This window comes from Peromyscus maniculatus, chromosome 9, assembly GCF_049852395.1.
Source record: "Peromyscus maniculatus bairdii isolate BWxNUB_F1_BW_parent chromosome 9, HU_Pman_BW_mat_3.1, whole genome shotgun sequence".
NCBI classification, from domain to species: Eukaryota; Metazoa; Chordata; class Mammalia; order Rodentia; family Cricetidae; genus Peromyscus; species Peromyscus maniculatus.
The window spans coordinates 54030530-54044573 of record NC_134860.1 but is presented as its reverse complement, the minus strand read 5'-3'; the positions used below and the strand labels follow the sequence as shown (position 1 = coordinate 54044573).

The following is a 14044-nucleotide window of genomic DNA, read 5'->3' as shown; positions in this document are numbered from 1 at the left end:
TTAAATCTAAAAATCTCCTGATATAAGACATTCAGGGATCTGGAACACTATGAAAAGACCAAACATAAGAATAATAGAAATAGTGGAAGAAACAGCTCAAAGGCCTAGAAAATATTTTCAACAAAATCACAGAAGAAAAATTTCCTAACCTAAAGCAGATGCCTATAAAGGTACAAGAACCATAGAGAACACCAAATAGACTGGACCAAAAAATAAAGTCCCCTCACCATACCATAATCAAAACACTAAATGTACAGAACACAGAAAGAGCATTAAAAACTGCAAAGGGAAAAGACCAAGTAGTTTATAAGGGCAGACCTACTAGAATTACACCTGACTTCTCAATGGAGACTCTAAAAGACAAGTTTTGCTGGGCTGACATCTGTGCTGTGGTCTCAGATCAGCAAAATCAAAAGGGACACACACACACACACACACACACCCTGCACCACCACCATTGCTAACAACAACAAATTACAGGAATCAACAATCACTGATGTCATTGATCTATGTCAATATCAATGGTCTCAATTTCCCAATAAAAAGACACAGACTAATGGATGTGAAATCAGGATCCATTCTGCTGCTACATCCAATTTATTACAAGCCCCAGGTGCTGGGCATGGTGCTACATACAGCATTTGACGTTTGCCCTACATAGTTTTAGTTTTGCATCAGTCCAATCTTTCCTTGCTATATGCCTTAGTCTGATTTCCATCTCTGTGATAAACATCACAGAAGAAAGAGTTTATTTCGTTTCACAGCTTACAATCCATCATGAAGGGCAGTCAAAACAGGAACTCTAGGCTAGAACCTGGAAGCAGAAACCAAAACAAAGTCCATGGAGGAACACAGCTTATTGGCTTGTTTTCCATGGCTCTCTCAATTTGCTTTTCCTATAACCTAGAACCACCTGTTCAAGGATAGTGACATCCACACTAGGCTGAGCTCTCTACATCAATCATTCAACAAGAAAATGCCCCACAGACTTGCCAACAGGCCAATCCGATAGAGGCATTTTTTCAATTTAGTTTCCCTCTCCCAGATGAGCCTTGCTCAACACAAGCTGACAAACAAAAACAAGTAACTAAGCACACTATGTTCATTTCCTTACTTTTAGAATAGGAATGCTTACACTGTGACAATGTATACTGAAAGTATTTACCTTTTAAAAAACTTTTACAGTCTCACAGTATTAATATACCCCCTTGAGTTCCAGAAGAAAATGAATGTTTGAACAGTGTTGGGGATATTAAATACTAAAGGGGACTTTTATAGATGGACTAATTGCATTGTGAGATGAGCATAATATTTTTGAGGTCAAGGGTGGTATTTTGTGGTCAAGTTGACAAAGGGTGGTTAATCGTGATAATCACTGTGACAGGATTTAGAACCACTTAGAAGATAAACCTCTGGATATGATTTCAATGGAGTTCCAGACTGAGGAGGGAAAACCAACCTTAAATACGGGCAGGGCTGGACTGAAATAAAAGGAGGTGAGCAGAGCAATAGTATTCACCTTCCCTTCTTCTTGATTGCAGACAGAATGTAACCAGCCACCTCAGATTCCTGCCCTCATGCCTTCTCCATCATCACAGACTCTATTTTTTTTCCTTTTTTTGGTTTTTTTCAAGACAGGATAGTTTTGGTGCCTGTCCTGGAACTCACTCTGTAGACCAGGCTGGCCTCGAACTCACAGAGATCCACCTGGCTCTGCCTCCCCAAGTGCTGGGATTAGAGGTGTGCATCATCACCACCTGGCTTTACGGACTCTATCTTAACTGTAAGCCTAAATAAATCTTTAAGTTGCTTTGATCAGGTATTTTGTCTTATTATTGAGAAAAGTAACTAACATAAGATTCAATGTAATATATACACAATGGGATTTTAGTCAGCTGTTCTAAAAAATAAAATCACGGCATTTGTAGGAAAATGGATGGAATTGGAAATTATGTCAAGTGAAACAGGCAGATTCAGAAAGACAAACACTGTATATTTTCTCTTATATGCAGAATCTGTGTGTCTCTGTGTGTGTACAGGTCAAGAGTCTAGAGGGAATTAAAGATTTAAGAGATTTCAAAGAAGAAACAGAGGAAAAGAGAATATAATGGAACACATGTGACGTGAAAGCAGAAGAGGGACAACTGAGAAGGAGGAGGAGACAAGCAAGAGGCAGGAGGGGAACACATGAGAACAAAGTTTAATGACACGTATGTATGAGAATGCCATAAGGAAACCTATTACTTTGCCTCATAAATTTAAAAACAGACATAAAAATTTGAAGAACCAAAGTAACTATGTAACTAGTTTTTCAGATAGTAAAAACTTTTAACATTAAAAGGAAAATAGATTTAGGTAGTAAAATGCTCTTCGGAGCATATTAGGAAAGAGTTATCATACATCAAGCAAATGCCACTCCATCAAGCATGGACAGTTGTTAGCATACCTGCTTTTGATCCAACAGGAGCAGACAGCTCTTTCTGAGGAGGCATTTTTTGGTATCCAGGAGTCTCCACAGGATCATCTGTGACACATGCTTTATCAAAATAAAGAAGAAAAATTTAGGAATTTTCTTAATGTGACCAGACACTAGTGTCTAAAAAGCTGTGATTAAATTGGTAAAATACTAGAATGGTAAGATTTCTTGTAAGTAAAGTCAAGATAGGTAATCACAAGTTATTCAAACATTGATGCTAAGGAAGATACAGGACGCTATGTCCACTTCTTTGTATTTAAAATTTCATTCTGGGTCTCTGTTGAGAAGCCTACACTTTCTCGAGTGAGCACTACTGTCCCCTTTAAAAACGTCTCTCTTACTCTCCATCTCTGTTTCTCTCCTATGTGTTTAAAATTTTATTAAAATATTTCAAATTCCAAGCCGGGCGTTGGTGGCGCACGCCTTTAATCCCAGCACTCGGGAGGCAGAGGCAGGCGGATCTTTGAGAGTTCGAGGCCAGCCTGGGCTACCAAGTGAGATCCAGGAAAGGCGCAAAGCTACACAGAGAAACCCTGTCTCGAAAAACCAAAAAAAAAAAAAAAAAAAAAAAAAAATATTTCAAATTCCAATTAAAAGACTTCTGCAAAGTTAACCAATAAAAGAGACAATAGTGTTAAAAACTGTCAAAAGATAGTTAATGTAAAAGCACATCTAGTAGCATTCTACTACTATAAGAATGGACAGAATACTAACACTGTAAGTCTATTCAAACAACTTATTTAATTTAAAAATTCTTTAAATATTTTTATATTTAGTATTTAGTTGTTATAAAATATTTATAACAGTTTAGCTCCTAACAGATTAAATCTCAGAACAAAGATTCAAGAAGTGTTCTTAATTTAAGAATAAAATAATAGGCCTGGTGGCGGTGGCGCACACCGTTAATCTCAGCACTTGGGAGGCAGAGTCAGGCAGATCTCTGCGAGTTTGGGGCCAGCCTGGTCTACAGAGCAAGATCCAGAGCAGGCACCAAAACAACACAGAGAAACCCTGTCCCGAAAGACAAAACAAAACAAAACAAAAATAATAAGAAGAGAATAATAAAACTGTATCTACAAATTTCATCTACCATTTATTTACATCATATGTACCAGGCTTAAATATATAACATAAAAATGTCAAAAACCCTAAGTAAATCAAATATTAAAGTTACACCTCAGAAGTTTTTTCCCCTTATATTTAAAAATTTTACTTTATTTTTATGTGTACTGGTATTTTGCCTGTGTGTATTGATGTGTACCACATGGTAGGTGCCCAGTGCCTACTGAGGTCAGAAAAAGGTTTTGGACCCTCTGGAACTGGAGTTACAGATGTTTGTAAGCTACCATGCATGTGCTAGGAACCAAATCCAGGTCCTCTTGTCCTCTGCAAGAGTAATAAGGCTTTTAATTCCTGAGCCAACTCTTCAGGCCCCAAATCTGTTTGGTTTTGGTTTGTTCGAGACAGCATCTCACTGTGTAACCCTGCCTGGCCTGGGCTCACTACGTATGTATACCAGGCTAGCCAAAAATTTACAGAGCTCTGCCTGCCTCTGCCTTCTGACTGCTTGAATTAAAGGCCTGTGCCAACACAGGCCTTTAAAAAACACACCAGGATAGCCGGGCGATGGTGGCGCACGCCTTTAATCCCAGCACTCGGGAGGCAGAGCCAGGCGGATCGCTGTGAGTTCGAGGCCAGCCTGGGCTACCAAGTGAGCTCCAGGAAAGGCGCAAAGCTACACAGAGAAACCCTGTCTCGAAAAACCAAAAAAAAAAAAAAAAAAAACACCAGGCAAGGTAGCTTATATCAGGAATCCAAGCACTCAAGTCACTGAGGCAGGGGGATTGCTTTAAATAGGAGCCTAGCCTGGGCTACATAGTCAATTCTAGGCCAGACTATATTAGTTGTGAAACCCCTCCAGTACCTTCAAACACAATATAAATAAAAGCTAAAAACAAAATTTTCCAAATTTGGAGTATGTGAAGGCAGGTGCATGGAATCAATAGAGTCTCACTCATGATGGGATATGAGATATACAATTAGAGCAATATGTTTCTATTAAGCACATGAACAAAAGACAACAATTCTTTTTAACTACAGATAACAGATCCTTCCATTTCTGTTTTTACTCACATTCTAGGTTTTCCTCAATAATTTCTTCAATTATCACATCAGGACTAGATCCCAGTTGAGGCAGCACAGCCATAGTCTTGGGAGACGTTACTACAGCCACCTCTTTCTGCGGCTGCTTGCTTTTCCCTTCTAAATGCTTGACAGGGGTCTCTGGTTGCAAAGGGAGTACAGGTGCTTCACCAGCCAGGACAGCTGTGTCTACCCTCTTCTTTTCTAGTGATGAGTATGCATCACAACAAAGTTCCTTTTTATTATTAAAGTTTTGAACATTCTGTCCAATTTCATTTTCTTGAGGGTAACATCTGTTTAAAAATACACAGCAGGACTACTTTAATACTGACCTTCAAGCTATTTCTTTCCCATATGATAGCTGATGTGTGATACATACCAAAAGATCAATTCATAAACAGCTTCACTGATGCAGAAACATACCATACAATCTAATAATTTCTGGTAACCTTAAAGAGTTGCATAACCTTGCCACAATCTAATTTTTTTAGAACAGAGTAATTGGCCCTAAAGAAATCCTCCTGCCCATTTCAAACTCCCAAAGAATCTGCCTAGTCAAAGCCCCAAACCACCTTTGGGATTGATCATTCTGTTTTGTTGTTTTGTTTGAGGCAGGGTCTCTCTAAGTAGTTCAGTATGGCTTGGGATTTGCCTGGTCTCTAACTCAACAGTCCTTCTGCCTCAGCCTACCAAATGCTGAGATTACAGGTGTGTGCCAGCACACTTGGCTATCTTTAGGGTTTTAAAAAGTCAAGAAGATGTATGTATGATGAGGGAAACTTTAGTCATATCATAATAATCTGACCCTAAAATATTATAGGTTTTCCAAAGAAGTCATTTTGATTTGGCTTAAGGGTTTCACTTAAATTATATTAAGATTATTTCTAACTTTGTCATCTTAAAAATAAGTATAGGAAATAATGTGAGTACAAATCTTAAGACACTTCCACCAGGCTCATAGTTACATTACCTGAATTCTCTGGGTGTGGTATGTTTGTTTAGTTTGTGTGTGTGCTGACTCATTCATGTGTGTACCACAGACATGTGTGTGGAAGCTAGAAATTTATGTCTGGTGTCTTCCTCAACTGCTCTCCACCTTATTTATTTGCTGAGATGAGGTCTTTCTCAGAACCTGGATTCAGCAGTTCTGGGGATCATCCACAGTGCCCAGCTCTCTCCGTGGGCGCTAAGATTGAACTCGGGTTTGCATGGGGAGCCTGCAGAGCAGCCCTTCTCTAGCTAAGCCATCTCCTCAGCCCTACTTCCCATTCGTCTGCCTTCTCCTCAGAGCCAGACACTTTCAGGCTATCACATTTATAATTAGAAATTTTAAAATGGAAGAGAACAGTCCGTAACAATTAATTTTAGTTAGCTCATGACAGCCTTTATTTCTTCACAAAATACTAGTGAGTCAATTTACAAATTATAGAAGGGCAACTGAATTAACAACACATGTTTATCTGTCCCTTCCAACAGAAGGAACGCATTTGATACTAGGGAAAATTAATCTAAGTTGTACAGAGGGCCCTTCTGAAAGGCCTGGGTGTATTGTAAAGACCTTTCCATAGTTATTATCATCAGACCTTACTCAACTTTTAAGCTAACTAGCTCTAGTCTCATTAATCTTTCCCTTATACAACACCACATTTTTCTGTTTGTTTTCATCCTCTCTCTCCAGCACCATCTAAGCTTATTTATTTATTTTTCAGGTCACTTTTTCATTGTTTTAGATTTAAATATTTTCCAGAGCACTACCCTTGACTTTTTTCAATTACCTGCTTCATTGGGCAAACTATCACTTAATAATAGGACATGCAGCTTATAGAACTTGCCTCCAGAAAATTTTAAATTTAACTCAGAGTAGTCATTCAAAATCAACACAAGATTAGCAAAGACTTTCATAAAGAAGCAGAGTGGTTTTAAACCTTAGAAATTTGATAGTAACCATATTCAAGTTCTAAAATTATCTAGAAGAATATTCTTCCTGAAAAGGTTACTGATTATCATTTTTTATCCTTTGGGAAACCCCCAAAGCTAACCCAAGGCACAGCCTGTGGGAAGGCTGGTACCCAGTGTTCCTCTAGCAAGGTCTTCCTATGACTAAGGGTGATAGGCTATTTCAGTCTGGTGCCATTTGCGCTAGTTTCCTTTCTTGTTGATGTGATAAAATACTCTGACCAAAGGTAACATGAGGAGAAATAGATTTGTTTGGCCTTTACTTCCAGGTCACAGCCTATTAGTGAGGGAAGTCAGGGCAACCCAAGCAGAGCTTGAAGCAGAAATCTGCTTGCTAGCCTGCTTGTAGGCTAATTTTTAACTATCTTTTTCATAAAACTCAGGACCACCATGATGGAAATGGTGCCACCTAGTGGGCTGGGCCCTTCTACATCCATCAATAATCAAGACAATCTCTCACAGACATGCCCTCAGATCAACCTGATGTAGGCAATAGAGTCTCCTCTCAGATGACTCTAGATTGTGTCAAGCTGACATCACAATTAAGACTACCTGGGACACTGATTAATTATTATTCCAAATAAAGTTGCAAACAACCAAACTCCTCACCATTTGGTTCCTCACTTGTCTGGATATTTGAAAAAAAGACCAACATAAATAACCTAAATCTGGAATCAAGTCCAAGATCTTGCCTTAAACTAGCACATTTACTCAAGATCCCCTTCTACCTTTCTCCTCAGATGGCCAATAAATAGGAGTGAACATATCCACTATCCCAATTTAATTTTGTTCCTGTATTCCTGTGTGTGTGTGTGTGTGTGTGTGTGTGTGTGTGTGTGTGTAAAACAGTTTTTCTTTATTTCCTTCTTTTGAAGCAGAGTATCTCACTATGTAGCTCTGGCTGGCCTGGAACTTGCTAGGTAGATCAAGTTGGCCTTAGACTCAGAGTGAAATTTCAAAAATGTAATCTAGGGGTCTGGAGAGAGAGTTCTGCAGTTAAGAGCACCCATTACTCTTGCAGAGGACCTGAGTTCAGTTCTAAGCACCCACATTATGTAGCTCACAGTCATCTGTAACTCTACTTCCAGAGGATCAGATCCTTTCTTCTGGCCTCCACAGGCACCTGTACTCATATGCACACACACACACAGAAGTACACATAAAAATAGATAATAATGAAAAAATAAAAATGCAACCTAACTATTGTTTTCTTCTTTTTCTTTATTAAGAAACAGTTTATTCATTTTACATATCAACCACAGATCCCCCTCTCATTCCTCCTCCTGCTCCCCCCCCCCCAGTTTTCTCCCCAACCCATCCCCTGTTTCCTCCTCCAAAAAGGTGAGGCCTCCCTTGGGGGAGTCAGCAAAGTATTGTTGTTTTCATGTTTAAAATCTTCTGAGTGGTTTTTATCATCCAACAGAACTATTAATAATAGCAGAAATGTACTGAACTAACAGTGCTATGATTTGAGAGTTGGCTTGAAAACTCACGTTAAAACAATCTTCATGCTGGTGGTACTGAGATGATGCTGAAACAATCTTCATGCTAGTAGTACCAAGACTCCACTCCATTGAATGGTACTGTATGTTACAATATTTTTCACATTTGGTTATTTATTATCTGTATATGTATGTATGAGTGCATGTACTATGGCGTGTGTACAAGTGTGTAGGAATGCATGTGGCATAGTATGCGTGGAAGTCAGATAAAACTTGTAGGAATCAGTTATCTCCTATCATGTACATTCTGGGGAACTGAACTCAAGTCATCAGAGTTGGTGGAAGCATCTTTACCCTTTAAGTCATCTTGATAGACTTTTGAGTTGGACCTTTTAAAATGGATGGAGATACCACGTGTGATGACACACACTGAGGGAGGCTGAGGCAGAGGGATCACTGAAAGCTCAAAGCTAGCTCAAAGCAAGCCTGAGCTATACAAGTTTAAGGCCAGTTTGGGATACATACAGAAATCTGTCTCAAAAAACAAAATAACAAAAGGAAAGAACTATCTTGAGCCCTTTACTGTTCTGTCAAATGATGCTACATTTGTCCCTATTTTGTCCATTCCTTTTTTCCTACACTGTGAGGCCAACAATACTGAAGGCATCAACTCTATCCACCCCTCCTTGCACCAAGGTTTGAATCTAGGGCCTTATGCATGCTAATAAGATGTCATCTTGGAAGCAGAGACCAGGATTCTCATCAGACAGTGAACTTGTCAGTGCCCTGATTTTGAATTTTCCAGCCTCTAGACTGAGGAAACAAATTTCTGTTTAGGCGCTTTGCTATAACAGCATCACTATACTAAGACACGTGACAACTAAGCATTTGCAATTTGGCTTATAAAACCAAAGAAGTGAATTTGTCATTTTATTTAGTCTCAGTTAACTTGTGCTTAATTTAAGCAACACTTGGTTGGTAGCCATCATACTTAACAGCAAGTAAATAAAGTGTAAACGCTGTCACACAGCAGCACAGTCTCTAGGCTGAGCTTCTCTATGCACACAGGGATACAGAGAATGGCACTGTGGCAGGTTTTCTAATATGGATGCTAGTTTACTGCCTATATGCTGTTCTGACACCTCCCTTCCATTTGTTCTCCTTTCCACTTACCACTTTTTTCCCACAGGTAAGTGAAAATAAAATCCTTTGCAAAGTTCTTTATTGTCCTAAGAAAAAATGATCATTCCATTCCTTTGCAGCAGCTCTACTGTCTATATCTACTATCACAACCATAATGCATTTTATTTGTTTTTCATTTCTACTTTACGCATTGTAATTTCTCTGTTTATCTTATTATCGTCTAGAATGCTGGAGTCTAGCACTAGATAAATCCAAAGAGCCTTGATGCATAAATCACTAATACTAATCTCTTCCAGGTCTTTTAAAAAGCACTACAAACAGAAATTAACTACAGAAAGGCAGCTTTTTAGATAATTTTTAGCTCTTGAATTAAATTAAACATTCATTTGTCTCTTAGACTTAGGTACTATCAGATACTAACAGCATTTTGCTATTCTTAAAAGTACTTACTTTGTTGAGTCCTCAAATTCAATCTTTCCCATACTGTTGAACATACAGATAATCTCACTGTAATTTATATTCAACCTGAAAAATTTAGTACATAAGTAAATGTTCTTATAAATTTATTACTTCTCTATACAACAGTTGCCAACATTGGCTAACTTAAAGAAAGCACTTAAATAATTTACACAAATTAAAATTATTTTAATGTGGTTGTTACTTTAGGAAGCATGTATGACCTAAAATTTCAAATTATAATCACTTGCTATATAAATAAGCATATATATATCAAGTTTAATAACTCTTTATTGTCTCCTAAATCATGACTTACTCACCTTGGGGGGTTCCTTGGAATTATGGAATTAACTTGAGACAATTCACTTTCAAATGTTAACTTCAAGGTCCGGATAATCTGGAATCAAGAGAGACATATCCTTCAAGTGTGAATTTTCTTTCTATTTTTTTCCACATTGAAATGGTTTATTATGATAGAGAGATGAAGAGAAGATAAAAAATAGGAAAAGAAGAGAGAGAGGGGGGTCGGGTGCATACCTCGTGGGAGGAAAAGCTGAAGACAGAGGAAGGTGAGGGGCTTTTCCTTAAAATGAGGCTTTTACCTGGGGACATAGGGCAGCGCCAAAGGGCAGGATTTCAAGGGGCAGGTCGGAATATTAAGACATGGTAGAATAAATTAAGACTCTGAACCTGCTAGAAGAGAAAGTAGGAAGTAGTCTTGAACGCATTGGCATCGGAGATCACTTCCTAAATATAATACCAGTAGCACAGACACTGAGAGAAACAATCAATCAATGGGACCTCTTGAAACTGAGAAGCTTTTGTAGAGCAAAATACGGTCAACAAGGCAAAGCGACAGCCTACAGAATGGGAAAAGATCTTCACCAAGCCCACATCTGACAGAGGGCTGATCTTTTCTATCAAGTTCAGTGTAACTGGATTTATGTTGAGGTCTTTGATCCACTTGGACTTGAGTTTCATGCATGGTGACAGATACGAATCTATTTGCAATCTTTTACATGTTGACATCCAGTTATGCCAGCACCATTTGTTGAAGATACTTTCTTTTTTCCATTGTATAGTTTTGGCTTCTTTGTAAAAAATCAGGTGTTCATATGTATGTTGATTAATGTCAGGGTCTTCAATTTGATTCCATTGGTCCATATGTCAGTTTTTATGCCAGTATCAAGCTGTTTTTATTACTATAGCTCTATAGTAGAGCTTGAGGTCAGGGTTGGTGATGCCTTCAGAGGTTGCTTTATTGTACAGAATATTTTTAGCTATCCTGGATTTTTTTGTTTTTCCATATGAAGTTGAGTATTGTTCTTTCCAAGTCTGTGAAGAATTGTGTTGGGATTTTGATGGGTATTGTATTGAATCTGTAGATTGCTTTTGGTATGATTGCCATTTTTACTATGTTAATCCTACCTATCCATGAGCATGGGAGATCTTTCCATTTTCTGATATCTTCAATTTCTTTCTTTAGAGACTTAAAGTTCTTATCATATAGGCCATTCACTTGTTTAGTGTCACCCCAAGGTATTTTATATTATTTGTGGCTATTGTAAAAGGTGATGTTTCTCTGATTTTTCAGCCCTTTTATCATTTGTGTAGAGGAGGGCTATTGACTTTTTTGAGTTGTTCTTGTATCCTGCCACTTTACTGAAGGAGTTTACCAGATGTAGGAGTTCACTGGTAGAATTTTGGGGGTCACTCATGTATACTATCATGTCATCTGCAAACAGTGAAAGTTTGAGTTCTTTTCCAATTTGTATCCCCTTGATCTCCTTTTGTCTTATTGCTCTAGCTAAAACTTCAAGTACTATACTGAATAAATATGGGGAGAATGGACAGCCTTGTATTCTTCCTGATTTTAGAGGAATCTCTTTGAGTTTCTCTCCATTTACTTTGATGGTGGCTGTTGGTTTGCTGTAAATTGCCTTTATTATGTTTAGGAATGTTCCTTGTATTCCTGATCTAAGACCTTTATCATGAAGGAGTGTTGGATTTTGTCAAAGGCTTTTTCAGCATCTAATGAGATGATCATGTGTTTTTTTTTTCCTTTCAGTTTGTTTATATGGTGTATCACATTGACAGATTTTCGTATGTTGAACCATCCTTGCATCCCTGGGATTTTTAGGTTTACTTGGTCGGTCATGGCAGATATTTTGTTGTTGTTGTTGTTTGTTTTTTGGAGACAGGGTTTCTCTGTGTAGCTTTGTGCCTTTCCTGGATCTCACTCTGTAGACCAGGCTGGCCTCAAACTCACAAAGATCTTCCTGGCTCTGCCTCCCAAGTGCTGGGATTAAAGGCATGCGCCACCACCGCCTGGTGGTGGATACTTTTTTTGGTGTGTTCTTTGATTTGGTTTGCCAATATTTTGTTGAGTATTTTTGCATCAATGTTCATGAGGGAGAATGGTCTGTAATTCTCCTTGTTGCATCTTCATGTGGTTTGGGTATCAGGGTAACTGTAGCCTCATAACAAGTTTGGTAATGTTCCTTCTGTTTCTATTGTGTGAAACAATGTGAAGAGTATTGGAATTAGCTCTTTTTTGAAAATTTGGTAGAATTCTGCACTGAAACCATTTGGTCCTGGGCTTTTTTTGGCTGGGAGACTATTAATGACTGTTTCTATTTCCTGAAGTGTTAATGGTCTATTTAAATAGTTTATCTGGTCTTGATTTAATTTTGGTATGTGGTATCTATCCAGAAAATTGTCCATTTCTTTCAGATTTTCCAATTTTGTGGAGTACAGGTTTTTGAAGCATGACCTGATGATTCTCTAGATTTCCTCAATGTTATGTCTCTCTTTTCATTTCTGATTTTGTTAATTTGGATGCTCTCTCTCTGACTTTTGATTAATTTGGATAGGGGTTTGTCTATCTTGTTGATTTTTTCAAAGAACCAACTCTTTGTTTCATTGATTCTTTGTATTGTTCTCTTTGCTTCTATTTCATTGATTTCCGCCCTTAATTTGATTATTTCCTGGCATCTATTCCTCCTGGGTTTCTTTTTGTTCTAGAGATTTCAGGTATGTTGTTAAGTCATTGGTATGAGATTTCTCCAACTTCTTTATGTGTGCATTTAGAGCTATGAATTTTCCTCTTAGCACTGCTTTCATGGTGTCCCATAAGTTTGAGTATGTTGTACATTTGTTTTCATTGAATTCTAGGGAATCTTTTTTTTTTTTTTTTTTTTTGAGACAGGGTTTCTGTGTAGATTTGAGCCTTTCCTGAAACTCACTTGGTAGCCCAGGCTGGCCTCGAACTCACAGAGATCCACCTGCCTCTGCCTCCTGAGTGCTGGGATTAAAGGCGTGCACCACCACCGCCCGGTGAATTCTAGGAAATCTTTAATTTCTTTATTTCTTCCTTGACCCATTCGTGCTTCAGGTAGGCATTATTCAGTTTCCATGAGATTGTAGGCTTTATATATATATATATATATATATATATATATATATATATATATATATTTGAAATCTAACTTTAAGCCATGGTGGTCTGATAAGATACACGAGGTTATTCTAATGTTTTTGTATCTGTTGAGATTTGCTTTGTGACCAAGCATGTGGTCAATTTTTGAGAAGGTTCCATGGGGTGCTGAGAAGGTATATTCTTTTGTGTTAGGGTGGAATGTTCTGTAGATATCTATTATGTCCATTTGAGTCATAACATCTGTTAGGTCCTTTATTTCTCTGTTAAGTTTCAGTCTGGTAGATCTGTCCTTTGGTGAGAGTGGTATGTTGAAATCTCCCACTACTAATGTGTGGGGTTTAATGTGCGATTTAAGCTTCAGTAATGTTTCTTTTACAAATGTGAGTGCTTTTGTATTTGGGGCATATATGTTCAGAATTGAGACTTCATTGTGGTGGATTTTACCTGTGATAAATATGTAATGCCCTTCTTGATCTCTTTCGATTGATTTTAGTTTGAAGTCTATTTTATTAGATATTAGGATAGCTACACCAGCTTGCTTCTTAAATCCATTTGATTGGAAAGCCTTTCCCAAGCCTTTTCCTCTGAGGTAGTGTCTGTCTTTGAAGTTGAGGTGTGTTTCTTGTATGCATCAGAAGGATGGATCCTGTTTTCACATCCCTTCTGTTAGCTTGTGTCTTTTTATAGGTGAGTTGAGAACATTGGTATTGATGTATACTAATGACCAGGGATTGTTAATTCCTGTTATTTTTTGGTGGTAGTGTTGTGTTTCCCTTCTTTGGTATTTGTTGGTGTGAGATTATCTATTGCCTGAGTTTTCATGGGTGTGTTTAATTTCCTTATGTTGGATTTTTTCCTTCTAGTGCTTTCTGTAGGGCTGGATTTGTGGATAGGTATTGTTTAAATCTGTTTTTATCATGGAATATTTTGTTTACTCTGTCTATGGTGATTGAGAGTTTTGCTGAGTATAATAGTCTGGGTTGGCATCGG

At 38.0% G+C, this 14044-nt stretch overlaps 1 protein-coding gene across 1 annotated transcript in view; it reads right to left on the bottom strand.

Annotated features, from left to right (window-relative positions):
• Rnf17 (ring finger protein 17) overlaps positions 1 to 14044 on the bottom strand; it is a 120323-nt gene that overhangs the window by 68359 nt on the left and 37920 nt on the right. The window contains exons 8-11 of the mRNA XM_006993462.4: positions 9936 to 10012; positions 9610 to 9684; positions 4610 to 4911; positions 2447 to 2536 (exon numbers count right to left, since the gene is read on the bottom strand). Coding sequence (XP_006993524.2) covers positions 2447 to 2536; positions 4610 to 4911; positions 9610 to 9684; positions 9936 to 10012 — 544 coding nt within the window. The remainder of the gene's footprint in view (positions 1 to 2446; positions 2537 to 4609; positions 4912 to 9609; positions 9685 to 9935; positions 10013 to 14044) is intronic.